General features: G+C 45.2%; 1 protein-coding gene across 11 annotated transcripts in view; it reads left to right on the forward strand.

Moving 5' to 3' along the window:
* Nucleotides 1–203: 203 nt before the first annotated feature.
* The window catches only part of PRPSAP2 (phosphoribosyl pyrophosphate synthetase associated protein 2), a 76,239-nt gene continuing 55,877 nt past the window's right edge, over nt 204–20,565 (forward strand). Inside the window, exons 1-6 of one of the 11 annotated variants that reach the window (XM_014342127.5) lie at nt 2,013–2,174; nt 8,296–8,403; nt 10,663–10,758; nt 10,996–11,146; nt 12,475–12,527; nt 17,765–17,831. In XM_014342127.5, the coding sequence (XP_014197613.1) occupies nt 11,028–11,146; nt 12,475–12,527; nt 17,765–17,831 (239 nt within the window). In that variant the 5' untranslated portion in view covers nt 2,013–2,174; nt 8,296–8,403; nt 10,663–10,758; nt 10,996–11,027. Of the gene's footprint in view, nt 323–1,686; nt 1,757–2,012; nt 2,175–2,456; nt 2,476–3,277; nt 3,392–8,295; nt 8,404–10,662; nt 10,759–10,995; nt 11,147–12,474; nt 12,528–17,764; nt 17,832–20,565 lie in introns of those variants that run through there. The other 10 variants (XM_014342128.5, XM_063599204.1, XM_063599203.1 and 7 more) reach the window with 10 other exon arrangements.

Consider the following 20,565-nt stretch of genomic DNA (forward strand, 5'->3'; position numbering starts at 1 on the left):
GCACTTTCCTCAGGCGGTTCCCCTCCTGGCATCCCAGCAGCTGCAGCATCAACAGGAGAGAGTAAGCCTCTCCAGTCCCGGCGCAGGGATGGAGACGGTGTTTCGTGGGCTCCGATTGGCTCAGTAGCCTATCTTTGGAGCGAATCAGCGAGCGGAGAGGGATGAACTTCTCTGACTGGCCAGATCCAGTCACATGCCAACATGTGACGCGTGGAATCTACGCCAGCCACAGCAGAGAGGTGGGGGTTGTGACCGGAGTTAGATGCCAGCGCAGAAGGGACGTGAGCCCAGCCGAGGTACCGCTGAAGAGGAATCAATTTTGGTATGCAGATAATCACTGGGCTCATGGGTCTTGCTCTTTACAAAGAGGTGTGTCCCTGTAAAGTTGTCAGGCAAAGGAAATGTTTCAAACGACTCCATTTCACGAAGTCTCACCTAATTTATAATTCGTTAGTTGAGATGCTTGTATTCTTCGTTTCTAAAATAAGACGTTGAACCATAAAGACTCTAGCTAGCTCTGCAACCTCTGATGAATATTTCATGCCTCATTATTGTGAAAAATCCAAAGCAGAATTGGAGAGAAGATGTGGTATAGGGATTAGGTAAGTGAAGACTGGTGCAAAGCCTCCTGGGTCGAAATTCTGTCCACTGCTTTGTCATTGGAAAAGTTATTTAACGTCGTCGTCTCAGTTCCCACAACTATTAAAATGGAGAGGATAACAACACCTACCTTATGCTCTTGTGAGGATTAAATAAGTTACCGTTAATATATGTAAAGCACTTAAAAGAGGACCATGTGTTTGCTATTATTATGTTATCCATACAATAAAGAGTAAACATTACCTAAGTTATAAAGAACTTAGGCAATGGATACCAAAAGTACCAATTCCTTTATAATAAAAGAAAAAAAGGCGACAAGGCAAATAACGATAATAACTGATAATGGCTGGGCGCGATGGCTCACGCCTGTAACCCCAGCACTTTGGGAGGCCGAGGCGGGCGGATCACTTGAGGTCAGGAGTTTGAGAACAGCCTGGCCAACATGGTGAAACCCTGTCTCTACTAAAAATACAAAAAATTAGTCGGGCGTGGTGGCGCACACCTGTAATCCCAGCTACTCGGGAGGCTGAGACAGGAGAATCGCTTGAACCCGGGAGACGAAGTTTGCAGTGAGCTGAGATCGCGCCGGTGCACTCTAGCCTGGACAACAGAGCGAAACTCCGTCTCAAAACAAAAAACTAACAAACGAACAAAAAACTGATCATTTATTATACACCCAGAACTGTGCTTTTAGCACAGTTTTGTTTTGTTTTGTTTTGTTTTTGAGATGGAGTCTTGCTCTGTCACCCAGGCTGGAGAGCAGTGGCGCGATCTCGGCTCACTGCAACCTCTGCCTCCCGGGTTCAAGCGATTCTCCTGCCTCAGCCTCCTGAGTAGCTGGGATTACAGGCGCGCACCACCACGCCTGGCTAATTTTTTTTTTTTTTTTTTTTTTGTATTTTTAGTAGAGACGGGGGTTTCACTATGTTGGTCAGGCTGGTCTCGAACTCCTGACCTCGTGATCCGCCCGCCTCAGCCTCGCAAAGTGCTGGAATTACAGGCGTGAACCACCGTGTCTGGCCGTATTGTCTCATTTAATCCTCACAACAGTCTTATGGAATGGGTGCTGCTATCTTTGTTTTTCAGATGAGGAAACAAGCTCAGAGGGTTGAAATGACTTGTCCAAGGTTACAGGCCAGTGGAGGCTTGAACCCAGGTATTTGTAATTCCAAATGTCATACTCTGTCCACATTCATTCCTTGTAACCTGCCTGGGCTGTCACAGTTGGTGTGGGGCTAGCAGCTCCCCAGGGACCAAAACAGGCGCATCCCCGCCCACCGCCCCGCCCATCGTGCCAGCCCGACTCCACCCCTGTGGCTACACCCACGCCCCGCGCCTTCCCCACTGGTGGGCCACGCCCACAGCCCCCAGCCAGGTGCCTCCGCTGTCCGGGCTCTAGCCCCGCCCCCGCCCCGCCCCCGCCCCTCCCCGCCCACCGGCCTCGCAGTCGCCGCGGACGCGAATCTTGTGCATGGAGTCGCCATTTTGCTACTAGAGAGGCCGCCAGGAGACCCGGCGCTTTCTTCCTTCTGCAGCTGAGGCTGCGGCGGGGCCGGGGCTGGGGTCGGGGCCAGGTAGGCGGGCGGGAGCCAGTGGCGAGCGGCAGCGAGGGCTGGCTGGCTCCGGCATTGCGGGGCGCAGGTGCAAGGGGCGGGGAGCCCGCGGTGCCGGCAGGCGGACGGGTCGGGGTCCCTGGGTGGTGGCTGCTTGGGGGCTCACTGGGGCGACCTCGCGCCCGCGGCCCTTCCATTTTTCCCTCCCTTCTTCCTCTCCCGCCAGGGGTCGGCGGGGGCGGGGGACGGGCGTCCGGTGCCTGGGCTCTCTCCGCTCCCTGAGGCGCCGCTGGGGAGTCGAACCCTGATGATGGGACCTGTGGTGAGCAGCCCTGAAAGCAAGCCCAGACCCAGCCATTCTCCGTCCCTAAGCTGACACGGAGCCCCTGATTTTAATTTACCTGGCTTTGCTAGTTACGAATATATCTCTCACCTCCTAAAGGATGATTTTATCCAACTCAGAACTCACCCCAGCAGAGATTGAGGGGGAACCGTGATGAAATTTTTAAGTATTCTGCTTGATGATAATAATTTTTCTCCTATGTTAATGTTGGCTCCGTTTGGATGTTTAGCTTTTGAAAGGAGTATGAAAATGCGGAATGGGGCTTTGGGGCTTGAGGAGGTGTGATCTCTAGTGTTTAAAAAATTTAATTGCACAAATAGAAATAATTCACCCACATTATTGAACCCCACTAAAGCATATCCTTTTTGTCCATATTCCTTTCCTGCTGCCCTCGTGTGTACCATTATTACTCAGTTGTGATTTGAGCTCGTTCCACTTAAAGTCATTCATAGATACTTTTGCGTCGTGTTGAATATTTATTGAATTTCTATTCTGTGTTTTACTTAATTACTTTATTATGGAACCTTTACACAGGTCTGGTGTACTTGTTCTTTGAAAAGTCTTATGTTGACCACCATCACTGAGCATATAGCTTTTTCCTTATTTCCTTGGGATAATTACCCGAAGTGGAAATACCGAATCAAACTTCTGTTTTCTTTCTTTGGCACTATTATATAAATTGTTTTCCAAACAAGGCATGTTTACAATAGACATTTTTCAAAATCTGGGTATTTGTCCGATTTTGCTCTCTGTATGCAGAATTCAGCGGGGTGCCAAGTCGTTTTCTGTGTGGGTTGAGAGACAGGCTGTGCAGCCCACTGTTGCATAGGACTAACTACTACAAATCATGCTGAGACCGAGCTATTTTTGCGGCTTAGAGGCTTTGCAGCCTTGAGTAAGTTTCTTCATCTGGAAACCTAGCTTCCCTGTCTAAAATGGGTCTCATTCTAGTGCTTGCTTCACTGGGTTGTCATAAGCATTGTGAACACTCAGATGTTAGGCATGAGTTAACATTCTGTTGGAGAGATAAGCAGAGCCTGGGATCATAGAGGAGTGGAAGAGTAATTCGGTTTAGAATTTGCCCTTCAAATTCTCATCAATATTGATATTAAAAACAGATTTCCTTGGAGTGAGGCACATCACTAATAAACATACATAATAAGTTTTTTTATTTTTATTTTTTTTGCAGAGTCTTGCTCTGTCTCCCAGGCTGGAGAGCAGTGGCGCGATCTCAGCTCACTGAAACCTCTGCCTCCCGGGTTCAAGCGATTCTCCTGCCTCAGCCTCCTGAGTAGCTGGGATTACAGGCATGCGCCACCACGCCCGGCTAATTTTTTGTATTTTTAGTAGAGACAGGGTGTCACCATGTTTGTCAGGTTGGTCTCAAACTCCTGACCTTGTGATCTGCCTGCCTTGGCCTCCCAAAGTGCTGGGATTACAAGCGTGAGCCACCATGCCCATCCAATAAACATAAATTTTTATACTTTTTAATTTTTTGACACAGAGTCTTGCTCTGTTGCCCAGGCTGGAGTGTAGTGGCGCGATCTCAGCTCACTGCAACCTCTGCCTCCCAAGTTCAAGCGATTCTCCTGCCTCAGCTGCGCAAGTAGCTGGGGTTACAGGTGCATGCCACCACACCCGGCTCATTTTTGTATTTTTTAGTAGGGGTTTCGCCATGTTGACCAGGCTGGTCTCGAACTCCTGACCTCAGGTGATCTGTCCACCTTGGCCTCCCAAAGTGCTGGGATTACAGGCCTGAGGCACTGCGCCTGGCTGGTTTTTATACTTTATGATGCCTTTTAGTTCATCTTTCAATTTCATTTGTTAATCATTGTGACTCATTGAGGTCAGGCATTATTCAGCAATCATTTGTTTAGCCTCTACCGTGTGGCAGCTGCACAGGGTATACAGCAGAGAATATCATGGTAAAAAATAATCTCTGCTGCCTGGACCTTAAATTCTGATGGGGAAATCTTTTTACCAAGGTTATATCTCTTGTCTGGAAGGTAAAGGCTGAGGCCCAGCAAGGACAAGTGATGTCCACATGGCCTAGTAGCTGGAAGGCAAACCCAACTCTTCACACTCCTACTTCAGCCATCTTTAAGTAGAAGGTATTTACACAGTAGATGCTTTACAGGGAAGACAACACACTTCAGTGTGAGTCTTCCCCATCTGAAATGTGGGTGAGTGGTTTTGAAATGACTGCTAGTCTGTCCAAAGGAAATGATCTCTCAGTGTGGTTTCTTCATTCATGAGACTTAACATTCTCAAATCTTATTCAAAAGAGGAATATTCTCAAATCTTATTCAAAAGAGGAGTATGATTTGCTCTTTAAAAGGTGCTAAGATTTAAAAGGTGTGTTTTCATACATGTTATAAATAATTCTCACACATTCTAAAGTAAATTTAGAATAAACATAAAGCAGTTATAGCTCATGGGGAAAATAAGGGAGTGTTCTCATTTCACACTAAAACCTTGTGCTAACAAGCCTCCTGCCAGCCCCATCTCGATGATTATTATGTTTTTGAGGATAGTCTTTATAACTTTTCTTGAAGCTTGGTAAAGAACACAGCCTTAATTACCAACAGGAGAAAGGAGAACTAAAACTACAAGCAGGCATTATGGCCGGGCGCAGTGGCTCATGCCTGTAATCCCAGCACTTTAGGAGGCTGAGGCGGGTGGATTACCTGAGCTTGGGAGTTTGAGACCAGCCTGACCAACATGGAGAAACCCTGTCTCTACTAAAAATACAAAATTAGACGGGTGTGGTGGCGCATGCCTGTAATCCCAGCTACTCAGGAGGCTGAGGCAGGAGAATTGCTTGAACCGGGGAGGCGGAGGTTATAGTGAGCCGCAATCGCGCCATTGCTCTCCAGCCTGGGCAACAAGAGTGAAACTCCATCTTAAAAAAAAAAAAAAAGAAAAGAAAGAAAAATAAACAGCCCTTATGTTTGAATAACTTGTGAAGTGAATAGTCACAAAACATGACTATGTTGATAGTCATTTCCAAGTGGATGCTCCCCAGTCCACTCCACCATGTCATTTTGAGGGTGGTCTTAGGTTAGGCTTCTATATAGAAGCCTATATCTGAAGTCTAGAACGTCAGAGACCACATGCAGGGTGTTGCAGGCCATTTTAAACCATGAGAGATAAGGAAAGACTTCAGGAAATATCCTGGAAAAAATATACAAAGGCAGGAGAGCTATCTTGAAATAGTTTGGAGGCCGTCCTGTGGAAAAGGAATTTGATGTTTCCCATAAATCTCTAAGGAGAGTGCAAGAACCAGTGGGCAGAAGCTGCAGGAAGAGGAATCTCAGCATGTTCTTTTGTTTGTTTGTTTTGAGACAGAGTCTTGCTCTGTCACCCAGGCTGGCGTGCAGTGGTGCAGTCTCTACTCACTGCAACCTCCGCCTCCCAGGTTCAAGCGATTCACCTGCCTCAGCCTCGTGAGTAGCTGGGACTACAGGCGTGTGCCACCAGGCCTAGCTAATTTTTGCATTTTTAGTAGAAATGAGGTTTCACCATGTTGGCCAGACTGGTCTTGAACTTCTGACCTCAGGTAATCCGCCTGCCTCGCTCTCCCAATTTGCTGGGATTATAGGCATGAGCCACTGCGCCTGGCCACAGCATGTTCTAAGGAAGAATTTGGAATGATGGGCCCTCAGCGGATGTGGGCATCAGACCCTGGGGTTGTTCAAGCTTCTGTTGAGTGGTTCCTTGGCAGGATTCCTACAGATGGGCTTTGAACAAAAGATTTAGGAGGGATGGGCTGAACTACCTCTAAGATCTCTTCCTACCTCTAAAATACTTTCATTCTAAGTGTTCCAACTCCTATCAGGAATCCTGCTGTACTTTAAGGAGCTTCTTATTTGAAGGTTAGGGGTTGTAAAAAAAATGCCCCTCCCCCCCATGGCTGTTACTGTACTTATATGGTAGATAATCAAGATGTTAGAAGTCAGTTCATAGGTAGCATGTCCGATATGCAGGGCACTGTGTTAAGTGCCTTGCAGAAATTTTACAGTCACCTGTGGGGTCAGTTTTCACAGTTGTATGGATGGCAGAACTGAGGCTAAGAGATTTTGAGTATTAGATAACTTATGCACGTCCTCACTGTGAGTTTAGGGGAAGTATTTCAAGATGCAAACATGAGTTTGACTCCAAATCCTGTATTTACAACTACAGGAAAATTAGTTTGTTTTTATTTCTTTTCCTGGACCTGTAACACCCTTTATTTATTTATTTATTTATTTATTTATTTATTTATTTATTTATTTATTTTTCTGAGACAGAGTCTCGCTCTGTCTCCCAGGCTGGAGTGCAGTGGCATGATCTCAGCTCACTGCCCACTTCGCCTCCCAGGTTCACGCCATTTTCCTGCCTCAGCCTCCCGAGTAGCTGGGACTGTAGGCGCCCACCACCACGCCCACCTAATTTTTTGTATTTTTAGTAGAGACGGGGCTTCACTGTGTTAGCCAGGATGGTCTCGATCTCCTGACCTCGTGATCCACCTGCCTCGGCCTCCCAAAGTGCTGGGATTACAGGCATGAGCCACCGTGCCCGGCAATTTTTTATTTTTTTATTTTTTTATTTTTTTGAGACGAGGTCGCATTCCCATCGTCCAGGCAGGAGTGCAGTGAAGTGGTGCAATCATGGCTCATTGCAGCCCTGACCATCTGGGCTGAAGTGATCCTCCCACCTCATTTTTTAATTTTTTTGTAGAGACTAGGTCTCACTATGTAGCCGAGGCTGGTCTCAAACTCTTGGGCTCAAGCAGTCAGCCCACCTTGGCCTCACAAGGTGCTGGGATTAGCGGTGTGAGTTGCTGTGCCTGGCCATACCTTTTGTTCTTAAACACACATGTTTATTGGTTGAGAGATGGCTTTAGAAGTATTTAAGATCCCTTCCAGAATGTTGATGATTAAACGTATTCTTTCTTTCTTTCTTTTCTTTCTTTCTTCTTCTCTTTTCTTTTCTTTTCTTTATTTGAAACGGAGTCTCGCTCTGTCGCCCAGGCTGGAGTGCAGTGGCGCGTTCTTGGCTCACTGCAAGCTCTGCCTCCTGGGTTCATGCCATTCTCCTGCCTCAGCCTCCCGATTAGCTGGGACTACAGGCATCTGCCACCACGCCCGGCTAATTTTTTGTATTTTTTAGTAGAGATGGGGTTTCACCGTGTTACCCACGATGGTCTCGATCTCCTGACCTCGTGATCTGCCTGCCTCAGCCTCCCAAAGTGCTGGGATTACAGGCATGAGCCACCGCGCCCAGCCAATTTCTTTCATTTATACCAGCCACTCTGCTAGTAGCCTTTGCAGATGCTACATTGTCCCGTAAAAGGCCTTAGCAAACTTTTTCTGTAAAGGACTAGATAATAAATATTTCAGGCTTTGTGGGGCATACTTGCTGCTTTTGTTGTTATCTAGAGACAATTTGTAAACAAATGAGTGTGGCTGTGCTACTGCCTGTATTACAGAAATAGGCTTTCAAGGGACCTGATTTGGCCTGTGTAGGCTGTAATTTGCTGATCTCTGCCCCAAAGCCACTTCCATGGTATAGATGCCACTGTCCACCTTGGTCACTTTAGGGCTTTGGTTAGTTGTGTATACATTTCTGTTTATAAGTCATAGGCAAATTTAAGGTAAATTGCATTGTAGTCTGCCATATTTCCCATTGCAGATTCCTGGGTTGTGCCAGCTGGAATGCCTCTGCAGGAAGTGCTAGTGGGACTGTGCAAAATAGGTCTCTATTATAATATCTTCTTGTTTTTTTTTGTTGTTGTTGTTGTTTGTTTGTTTTGGATAGTGGGTCTCAGTCTGTCCCCCAGGCTGGAGTGCAGTGGTGTGAACATAGCTGTCTGCAGCTTTGTCCTCCAGGGCTCAAGTCATACTCCCACTTCAGCCTCCCAAGTAGGTGAGATAATAGGCATGCACTACCATGCTTGGCTAATCTTAAAATTTTTTGTAGAGGTGGTAATGTCTCACCACATTACCCAGGCTGGTCGCAAACTCTTGGGCTCAAGCGATCCTCTGGCCTTGGCCTCCCAAAGTGCTGGGGATACAGGCGTGAGCCACTATGCCTGGCCAAGTCTGTATCTTCTAACCCAGATTGCCAAAATAGACTGGTTAGTGAAAAAGCAAATTATAGATACAATTGCACAATTACGTCTTTTTGTGTTTGAAACATTTTATATATACACACACACACACACACACACGTAGATATGTATTTTTTTAATTAATTAATTTTTTTTTTTTTGAGACAGAGTCTCACTCTGTCACCCAGGCTGGAATGCAGTGGCATGATGTCAGCTCACTGCAATCTCTGCCTCCCAGGTTCAAGCAATTCTCCTGCTTCAGCCTCCCAAGTAGCTGGGACTACAGGCGTGCACCACCACACCCGGCTAATTTTTTGTATTTTTAGTGGAGACAGCGTTTCACCATGTTGGCCAGGCTGGTCTCGAACCCCTGACCTCAGGTGATCCACCCACCTCGGCCTCCCAAAGTGCTGGGATTACAGGCGTAAGCCACTGCGTGGCCTTTTTTTTTTTTTTTTTAATTTTTTAGATGGAGTTTTGCTCTCATTGCCCAGGTTGGAATGCAGTGGATCTCAGCTCACTGCAACTTCTGCCTCCTGGGTTTAAGCAATTCTCCTGCCTCAGCCTCATGAGTAGCTGGGATTACAGTCATGTACCACCATGCCTGGCTTATTTTTATTTTTATTTTTTTGTATTTTTAGTAGAGATGGGGTTTCACCATGTTGGTCAGGCTGGTCTCGAACTCCTGGCCTCAAGTGATCTACCCACCTCGGCCTCCCAAAGTGCTAGGATTACAGGCGTGAGCCACTGTGCCTGGCCATATATAATTTTTATGGAGGTCAGATGTATAAATGCATAGAAAAAGTCTTATGTTGTCCCTACCAAACTGATAAGAACCCTCACTTCTGGGGAGGACCTGGGATCGAGGCTGGTGACTTTATCCTTAACTATCATGTTTCAGGTTTTTTTTTTTTTTCTGAGACGGAGTCTCGCTCTGTTGCCCAGGCTGGAGTACAGTGGTGCAATCTTGGCTCACTGCAACCTCTGCCTCCTGAGTTCAAGCGATTCTCAAGCCTCAGCCTCTAGAGTAGCTGGGACTATAGGCAGCCGCCACCACGCCCAGCTCATTTTTGTATTTTTAGTAGAGACAGATTTCACCCTTTTGGCCAGGCTGGTCTTGAACTCCTGACCTTGTGATCCGCCTGCCTTGGCCTCCCAAAGTGCTGGGATTACAGGTCTGAGCCACTGCGCCCAGCCATGTTTCAGGTTTTTATAGGGAGGATGTGTTTGTGTTTTACTTGTATAATTAAAATTTGAGAATAATGAAAAAGATTAGCTTAGTTTCAGCTCATTGATGATCTACACCAGCCTTCCCAGAGGTCCCAGGTGAACATACAACTGTGGAAATGCAGTGGGCTTGCTGAGAAAGGGCCCCCCTGCCCACAGCCTTCTGGATTGTTGCTGTTCCTCCCATCTAGCATCTCCATTATGTGATGAGGACACTCAGCACTGATGACGACTTTTTTTTTTTGAGATGGAGTCTTGCTGTGTCGCCAGGCTGGAAGTGCAGTGGCACGATCTCAGCTCACTGCAACCTCTGCCTCCCAGGTTCACGTCATTCTCCTACCTCAGCCTCCCGAGTAGGTGGGACTACAGGCACGCGCCACCATGCCCAGCTATTTTTTGTATTTTTAGTAGAGACAGGGTTTCACCATGTTGGCCAGGATGGTCTCGATCTCTTGATCTCGTGATCCGCCTGCCTTGGCTTCCCAAAGTGCTAGGATTACAGGCGTGAGCCACCACATCTGACCAGCACTGATGATTTATAAGCCAGGGACCTTTTTATTTTTGGCCCACTGCCAAAATTTGGGTGTGACCATAACTGTCATTTGGGTGGTCGCTTAAGTGTCCTTCAAGGTGATTATCTAGTCAGCCCGTGTTCCACTTGAGGAAAATGAAGATGAGAGGTCAGTTTTAGACATGACACAGGGCAGCTGAAAGGCCGGGAAAGGTTTTATGGTAAACAAGGATTACAGGAAAAGCTGGGTGTAGATGGGTCATTTATTCTTTGTTTAAGGATTAATCAGTCCTTGTTCTCGCTAATGGCTCTGCCATTTTTCTGTGTGTTAATCCAGGAGGAATTTTGTTGTCAGAGAATAAAAGGAGGTTGTCCATAATTGACTTTAAGCAGCAATCAGTAAAACATTGAGCTCTTCAGCTCCGCCTTTCTTGTAAGTTTATCATTTCTTCTTAGTGGTTGTGAACATCATGTGATAATGTATTTCCATAAATTTAGGACCCTGAAATCCAACTGAACTTTCTGTTTGTCCATATATATATAATATTTAAAAAATACTATTAGGATGGAAACTAATTTCCTTCAGCTGAAGTCATTTGCTTTTAAAAAAATTCATTCAGGTATATTTCATATCATATGGCAGTTTTTAATAAGTATTATATCCTTCTAGGCTCTGAAAATTGGAAAACCAAGAAGGTTTTGATGTTTTGTGTGACGCCACCTGAATTAGAAACCAAGATGAACATAACCAAAGGTGGTCTGGTGTTGTTTTCAGCAAACTCGAATTCATCATGTATGGAGCTATCAAAGAAAATTGCAGAGTGAGTTATAATTGTACCATTAAAATCTATATTCATTATGTGATGCTTTAAATTTGATAATCAGATTAGCAGTTATTGTTAAACTTGAAAGCAGATATTTTATAATTATAAAATAATTATATCTTTTTTTCATCATGTATTGTTTTTTTCATCATGCAAGATGTTCATGTAGTATGTCTCATCTGTATATATTAAGGGCTATTCTTTTTGTAAACTATCCCATCTCCCTACATATTCTTTCAGCAGACATTTATTGAGTGCCTTATAAGTGCCAAGGATTGTGTTAGGTGCTATATATATATAAAATTATTTGAGTATAAAGCACACTGGGGCCGGGTGCAGTGGCTCACGCCTGTAATCCCAGCACTTTGGGAGGCCAAGGCGGGTGTATCACGAGGTCAGGAGATCGAGCCCATCCTAGTTAACAAGGTGAAACCCCGCGTCTACTAAAAATACAAAAAATTAGTTGGGCGTGGTGGCGGGCGCCTGTAGTCCCAGCTACTTGGGAGGCTGAGGCAAGAGAATCGCTTGAACGCAGGAGGGTTGCAGTGAGCTGAGATTGCACCACTGCACTCCAGCCTGGGCAACAGAGCGAGACTCTGTCTCAAAAAAAGAACATTAACATGTATATTATATGAAATAACTTATAGCTTATAGTTTAGTATAATTTTAGATATTTATTAAACAAATATTGTACCCCTACTACTGTGTACTAGACCTTGATCTAGATGTTGGGGATTATCAGTGAGTCAAGATCCATCCTTTTTATGAAATTTACATTTTAGTATGGGAGCTAAACAGAAACCAAGTCAACAAAACAAACAAGGTAATTTCAGATGATGTCAATGCTATGAAGAAAACTGTGTGAAAGTAATGATGGGGCAGGTTGTTCTGCTTTAGCATGTGTGCTGAAGTGCTTTTAAACTGAAGGGATGGTGTGTGAGTTGAGAAACCTGAATGAGCCACCAAGTGAAGGTCTGGAGGCAGAGCCCCCCAAGCAGAGGGGACAGCAGATTCCAAGCCTCTGCAGCATGCAGGAGGGGTTCTTGGTGTGTCTCAGGAACGTGGGCTGGAGTACAGAGTGTCCAAGGAAGATGGCTGGTGAGGCAGGCAGAGCGGGACTGCATAGTCCTTCCTGGGGAGACATGGGGTTGGGGTGAGGGGCTAGGTAATGGATTGATGTGACAATTTAATGTTGACTTTAAATTTTATAAGAAGAATAATTTTATTTTATTTTACTCTTATCGATTTACGAGTCTCCTTAAATAGTAAAGATACTGGGTTTCTTCTATTACTTTTTCAGCTTTTTCCCCCTTTCTCTTCTCTAGGCGGCTAGGGGTGGAGATGGGCAAAGTGCAGGTTTACCAGGAACCTAACAGAGGTGAGCTATCTTGGGCATGTGGAACATTGACCTTTTTGTGAAATGTGGCATATTGGCTCTGTCCTTCATCCTTTACTATTGAAACGATTTGATTCAGTTGTACATTTCCATTAGCAAGAAGTCAGGCAGGCAAGGTAGAACAGAGTGGTTTTTTAACTCTCACTAATACCAGCTAGATATGTAACCCTGGTGCAAGTCATTTCTGGGGCTTGAACTCCAGTTCTGAGACTTCATTCAGTAAAAGCTGCAGACATATTTGAACCAGCTGGTCAACTGAATGAACATGAGCTCAACTGTTGCTTAAATTTATGTCACCTTAGGCAGGATGAGTAAAATCCTGTCACCTTAGACAGGATGACTAAATCCTGTGTGACCACAGTTTTAGTTAGTCTTTATTTGCACCTAAGCTGCCTTGGGTTAGACTTCATAAAATATTGTTAAGAAATACTTTTTGCTAATTGATACATGTCATTACATAATTCTCCCAAGTTGTAAAAAAAAGTGTTATTTAACCTTTGTAGGTCCAGGTGTGGTGGCTCATGCATCTAATCCCAGCACTTTGGGAGGCTGAGGCAGGCAGATCCTTGAGCTCAGGAGTTGAGACCAGCCTAGGCAACACGGCAAAACCCTGTCTCTACTAAAAATACAAAAATTAGCCAGGAGTGGTGGTTTGCACTTGTAGTCCCAGCTACTAGGGAGGCTGAGGTGGAAGGATTGCTTGAGCCCAGGAGGTGGAGGCTGCAGTGAGGTGTGATCATACCACAGAGTGAGACCCTGTCTCAAAAATAAATAAATAGAAAGTGATCTTTGTAATTTCTTTAGCAATGGTGGATATTTGAAATTATTTTAGGCCAGGCGTGGTGGCTCACGCCTGTAATCCCAGCACTTTGGGAGGCCGAGGTGGGCGGATCACCTGAGGTCAGGAGTTCGTAGACCAGCCTGGCCAACATGGTGAAACCCTGTCTCTACTAAAAATACAAAAATTAGCTGGGCTTGGTGGCAGGCGCCTATAATCCCAGCTCCTGGGAAGGCTGAGGCAGGAGAATCGCTTGAACCCGGGCGGTGGAGGTTGCAGTGAGCCAAGATTGTGCCATTGCACTCCAGCCTGGGGGGGAACAAGAGCGAGACTTTGTCTCAGGGGGAAAAAAAAAAAAAGAAATTATTTTAGCAGGAGCGATGGACAGCTTGCATGGGCTTGAGAGTTACACACCTTATCCTTGACAAGTTATTTAACCTTTCTAAACTATAAATAAACTGTAAATTAGGGCTGTTTTGAGGATTAAGTGGGATAACTTGTGTGCCTACCAGTTTTTGGCACACAGTAGGTGCTCAATATATACTTATTGCTGTTCCTTTTCCACTAGAAGATTTAAAAAAACATTTTTTTTTTTTTTGGTAGAACGAGGGTCTCATTATGTTGCCCAGGCTTATCTCAAACTCTGGGCAAAAGCAGTTCTCCTATTTCAGCCTCCCAAAGTGCTAGGATTACAGGTGTGAGCCACCAGGCCTGGCCCCCCTACAGGATTTTATCAAATATTTACATATTATAAAGCCTACAGGAGGCTTTGATAAAAAGGCACAAGTTTTGCTGTTCCCATGTTTATCTCCGTTACTGCCTCTTTTCTGTCTCCCAAGATCCCTATGTGGCGTCAGTAGGGAAAAAGTATAATTAAACTCTGCAAGGAGAGTTTGGAGAAGATTCTTCCCCTAGAGGGGACTGAATGATGTTCTTTGTCTGGAGTCTAGGAGGGAAGGTGAAAGGGAGAAGCAGTGGCATAAGACTCCAGGAGACTGGTCCACTCTCCAAGTTTCTGAATAAAGGGAGAGAAAATACTTGGTGTTTATTGGGAAGGAAGGAAGTAATATTTGTGAATTTCTTACTGTTACCAGATACTGAAAAACTGAGTTCAGGAGTTCAGGGATTGATGTTAGGTACGAGGTCCAGTTTGAATCCAGATCTCCCTGACTCTAAAGCTCATTTTCTTTTCTTTTTTTTTTTTTCTTTTTGAGACAGGGTCTTTCTGTGTCACTCAGGCTGGGGTGTAGTGGCATGATCAGGGCTCACTGCAGCCTCTGCCTCCTGGGCTCATGTGCTTCTCCCACCTTAGCCTCCCCAGTAGCTGGTACTACAGGTGGGCACCATGCTGCCAGGCTAATTTTTTTTTTTTTTTTAATATGGAGTCTTGCTCTGTCACCCAGGCTGGAGTGCAGTGGGGCAACCTCGGCTCACTGCCACCTCCACCTCCCAGGTTCGAGTGATTCTCGTGCCTCAGCCTCCCAAAGTGCTGGGATTACAGGTGTGAACCACACACACACACCCAGCCATAATTTTTTTTTTTTTTTTTTTTTTTGATACAGGGCTTTGCCATGTTGCTCAGGCTGGTAAAGCTCATTTTCTTAACATCATACCACATTCTTTTGTAAACTTGTATTCTGTTTTTTCCAACATTTTTTTTTCTCTTATCTTCACAATCTGTTCCCATTTTGCTACTTTTTTTTTTTTTTTTTTTTTTTTTTTTGTGAGACAGAGTCTTGCTCCATTGCCCAGGCTGGAGTACAGTGGCGCAATCTTGGCTCACTGCAACATCCGCCTCTCAGGTTCAAGCGATACTCCTGCCTCAGCCTCCCAAATAGGTGGGCTTACAGGTGTGTGCCAGCACGCCCGGCTAATTTTTTGTATTGTTGGTGGAGACGGGCTTTCACCATGTTGGCCAGGTTGGTCTCGAACTTCTGACCTCAAATGATCGTCCACCTCAGCCTCCCAAACTATTTTCCTACATTTTTAATGAAAATGTTCAAACATATAAAAAAGTTGAAAGAATAGTACAGTGAACTACCGCCTAGCTTGAACAGTTAACATTTTGCCATATGAATATGTATGTGGCGAACCATTTGAAATTAAGTGCAGGCCGGGTGCGGTGGCTCACTCCTGTAATCCCAGCACGTTGGGATGCTGAGGTGGGTGAATCTCTTGAGCCCGGGAGGTCAAGACTGCAGTGAGCCATATTTGCACCACTGTACCACAGCCTAGGCAACAGGGCGAGATGTGTCCCAAAAAAAGAAAAAAAATGTAAGTTGCAGACAGTTAATCCTTGAATACTTGACCATGCATCCTCTAGGAATAATTACTTTCACCTAAATAAATATGATACCATTATCACATTTAAAGAAATTAACTACAGGCAGGGCGTGGTGGCTCACACCTGTAATCCCAGCACTTTGTGGGGGTCAAGGTGGGTGGATCACTTGAGACCAGAAGTTCGAGACCAACCTGGGCAACATGGCAAAACCCCGTCTTTACCAAAGATAAAGAAATTAGCCAGGGTTGGTGGCACACAGCTGTAATCCTAGCTACTTGGGAGGCTGAGGCAGGAAGATCACTTGAGTCCGGGAGGTGGAGGTTGCAGTGAGCTGGGATCACGCCGCTGCACTCCAGCCCGGGCAACAGAGCAAGACCTTGTCTCAAAAAAAAAAAAAAAAAAAAAAAAGGAAAAGATAATTAACTTAACAATTAAGGACAATTCTTTTTTTTTCTGTGGCCTCAAGTGATCTGCCCGCCTTGGCCTCCCAAAGTGCTGGGATTACAGGTGTGAGACACCGCACCCAGCCCAACAACGATTCTTTAATCATCTAATATATGGCCTATATTCACATTTCCCTAATTGTCCTAAAGGGTCTTTTATTTTTTATTTTTTTGAGATGGAATCTGGCTTTGTCACCCAGGCTGGAGTGCAGTGGTGCGATCTTGGCTTACTGCAACCTCTGCCTCCCAGGTTCAAGCAGTTCTCCTGCTTCAGCCTCCTGAGTAGCTGGGATTATAGGTGTGTGCCACCAAGCCCAGCTAATGTTTGTATTTTTAGTAGAGACGAGGTTTCACCATGTTGGCCAGGCTAGCCTTAAACACCTAACCTCAGATTATCCGCCTGCCTGGGCCTCCCAAAGTGCTGGGATTACATGTGTGAGCCACCGTGCCCAGCCTAAAGGGTCTTTTATAGTTGTTTTTTCCAACACCTCCACCCCAAACCAGGATTCTTAGTTCAAGGGATTTTTTAAAAAAATATCTCTTTAGTCTCTTCTATTTTAGAACAATCCCCTCACCTCTTCCGTTTTCTTCCTGTGACAGTGAAGAGGTTGTCTTGTAGAATGTCCCATTATGGATTTGTCTAATTGTTTCTTTATGACTGATCACACATATTTTGAGAGTAGGGATATTAGGTCTTATTTATCTTTGTTTCTCACAACATACAATGTTTTGTACCTAATACATTCTGAATTGATAATTGCTGCTGATTGAATGAGTATATAATTTTCTTTTTTTTTTTTTTTTTTTGAGACGGAGTTTCGCTCTTGTTGCCCAGGCTGGAGTGCAATGGCACAATCTCGGCTCACCGCAACCTCCGCCTCCTGGGTTCAAGCGATTCTCCTGCCTCAGCCTCCCGAGTAGCTAGGATTATAGGCATGCGCCACCACGCCTGGCTAATTTTGTATTTTTAGTAGAGACGGGGTTTCTCTATGTTGGTCAGGCCGGTCTCGAACTCCTAACCTCAGGTGATTTGCCCGCCTTGGCCTCCCAAAGTGCTGGGATTACAGGCATGAGCCACTGTGCCTGGCCTATGATTGTCTATAAAGATACTGTGCTCAGACTGGGCACGGTAGCTCACGCCTGTAATCCCAGTACTTTGGGAGGCTGAGGCAGGCAGATCGCGAGGTCAGGAGATCGAGACCATCCTGGCTAACATGGTGAAACCCCGTCTCTACTAAAAAAATACAAAACAGTTAGCTGGATGTGGTGGCGGGCGCCTGTAGTTCCAGCCACTCAGGAGGCTGAGGCAGGAGAATGGCATGAACCCTGGAGGCAGAGCTTGCAGTGAGCCAAGATCGCACCACTGCATTCCAGCGTGGGCGACAGAGCAAGACTCCGTCTCAAAAAAAAAAAAAAAAAAAAGTTACTATGCTCGGAGTGGTACAGCACTCAACTGTTTGTATATATAAGGGGTGAGAATTATACATTTACTTATTTCAAGTCAGAAATGTAATTCCCTCTTAAAGCTGTGTTTTAAAAAGTGATTAATGGCAGTATGTGTATTATCCCTTGTAACATCTAAAGCCTACTGAGTCTTATAACAGTTTGAGTTGCCATATTCTATTACATTAGGGAATAATACAGATTTTTTTGTGTATTTTGAAAAATTTGAACTATATGCCTTTCCCTCTCTTCTTTTTCCTTTTCCTGCCAGAAACGAGAGTACAAATTCAAGAGTCTGTGAGGGGAAAAGATGTTTTCATCATCCAAACCGTTTCGAAGTGAGTATCCAGCAGAAGTGTTGCTTTCTGGGTTTCAGTTTAGGCATGAGTGTTTAAAATAATGATAGATGGCCAGCCAGGAAGAGTTACAATAGTCTTAAAATTAGTATATCTTACCAATTTAGAATTTAGAAAACTAAGTTTTCTGACATAACTGCTGACTTTTACATGTTCTTTCAGTGTTTTTCCTTCTTTCTTTCTTTTTTTTTTTGAGACAAAGTCCCACTCCTTCACCCAGGCTGGAGTGCAGTGGTGCAATCTCAGCTCACTGTAACCACCTCCTCCCAGGTTCTAGTGATTCTCTTGCCTCAGCCTCCCGAGTAGCTGGTACTACAGTTGGCGCCACCATGCCTGGCTAATTTTTGTATTTTTAGTAGAGACGGGGTTTCACCATGTTGGCCAGACTGGTCTTGAACTCCTGACCTCAGGCAATCTGCCCACCTCGGCCTCCCAAAGTGGTGGGATTACAGGTATGAGCCACCGTGTCCAGCCACTTAGTGTTCTTAACGGGTGGAAATAACCAAGTATCGGAGTAGAGGCTCTTTTTTTTTTTTTTTTTTTGAGACAGAATTTCACTCTTGTTGCCCAGGCTGGAGTGCAATGACGCGATCTCGGCTTACCGCAACCTCAGCTTACCGCAACCTCTGCTTCCCAGGTTCAAGCAATTCTGCCTCAGCCTCCTGAGCAGCTGGGATTATAGGCATGTGTCACCACACCCGGTTAATTTTGTGTTTCTAGTAGAGACGGGGTTTCTCCATGTTAGTCAGGCTGGTCTCGAACTCCCGACCTCAGGTGATCCACCTGCCTCAGCCTCCCAAAGTGCTGGGATTACAGGCGTGAGCCACTGCGCCCAGCCTGGAGTAGAGGCTGTTAATGATAATAGTATACATTAAGTTTCCTAACAATTAACAGCCAGAATTTTGTAAAACTTGCAGGGAAGCATTTCTAGTTCCCTCCTCTCCCCAAAAGAAACAGAGGCTAGGGGAAGAGACCTTTCTTAGTTGGGGTTCTTTAAGCTTTTATTGCATATAAAAGTGATCATTATTTACTGTTTTATTACATAAATTAGCTGAGAGGATAAAAAACTGTACTGAAGGAATGTGTATTCCTGTCTGGTGTGACCTTTGACACACCTGTGTTCTGGAAATTGTTTGGTCACATATGTTTAAGTTAGGTATAGAAGATTCAATGCAGCGAGGCTGTCTCTGGCACTCTGGAAGGGAGGGTGATCACCTGGAGCCCTACTTTTTTTTTCTTTTTCTTTTTTCTAAGAGGTAGAGTCTTGCTCTGTTGTCCAGTCTGGAGTGCAGTGGTGAGATCATAACTCACTACAACTTCAAACTCCTGGGCTCAAACTATCCTCCTCCCTCAGCCTCCCAAGTAGCTGGGACTACAGGCATGCACCAGCATGCTCACCTCATTTTTTCATTTTTTGTAGAGATGGAGGTCTCACTGTATTGCCCAGCTGGTCTCAAACTTTTGGCCTCAAGTGATCCTCCTGCCTCGACCTCCTATATTGCTGAGATTCCAGCAATATAGAAGGTGAGCCTATCACACCTGGCCTTAAAGCCCCACTTTCCATTGTGTGTTTGTCCACAAATGTCCCTAAATGCTTCTGTGTATGAAGTTCTTCACTCAGAACAATTTTTAATGTCTAGAAATCAGTTTGTCTAGTGCATTATTTTTTAGCTTAGAGAGTCTGAAAGTTGCTGCATGCTTAATTTGTGTATATACATATATAATACCAACGAAAGGGAAGAAGAAGGCCATTTCGGGAGACTTTAGTCTTGGAACACACATTTTTTTCACCTACATTTTGAACATTTTCTCTCCTGGTCTTTGGTTTATTGGGATGAAGTCACAAAACCCCCATCTCTCCTGGGAAGAGGAGTGGCAGGGGAGACCTGTCCTTGCATCCTATAGCCCTGGCAAACGGGTGTGCTCTGAAGGAGGAAGGGTGTGGAGGGCCTTTGCCACGGTGCCCTAGCTTCACCTTCTGCTGTGACACCCAGGATTCTCAGCAGAGCTGGAGGTGGGGGCACGGAGCGCCAACTGCCCCTCCTGCTGCTGTCCTCTTTCCCCTTTCCCAGGTCTGCCACCAAACCAGGGTGGAAGTGGAGGACTCACCTGTGCCCACATCTTAACCCTTTACCTCCAGCATCGGGATAGGGAAGGGGCGGGCACACAACAACTTACACGGCTTCTGGCTCCTTGGTTTCTGTGTCTGTGGTACTTTTATGTCCTTACAGACAAGTGTGATTCCATTGGATAAATGCACAGAGGTTGTGTGGATTACCCAAGGGGATGGGTAGGCATTGAGGGCACCCCTGGACTTAGAATTTAGGACTTCAGAAGGGTGACTGCTGATCCTTCTCATTTTCAAGTCCTTCTGGTTCTTTATTTTTGTACATTTCAATACTTATCCTGTGCCCCTGTCTTTTGTCAGTTTCATATTCCTCTAATCAGAATCACTCAGCACCCCTTTCATTTTCTCTCCGTGTCTCATTTTGCATTGTTCCATACCTGACGTAAGCTTGTGTTAACTCGGGTTCTCAGTCTTGTCCATGTTGCAGAGTTTGGACGTCATGGTCTTCTTTGTGAAATACCATGAAATAACATTTAGTGTTGAGGGCCAGATGTGGTGGCTCATGCCTGTAATCCTAGCACTTTGGGAGGTCGAGGTGGGCATATCAGTTGAGGCCAGGAGTTTGAGACCAGCCAGGCCAACACGGTG

This window comes from Pan paniscus, chromosome 19 (assembly GCF_029289425.2).
Source record: "Pan paniscus chromosome 19, NHGRI_mPanPan1-v2.0_pri, whole genome shotgun sequence".
Lineage (NCBI taxonomy): Eukaryota > Metazoa > Chordata > Mammalia > Primates > Hominidae > Pan > Pan paniscus.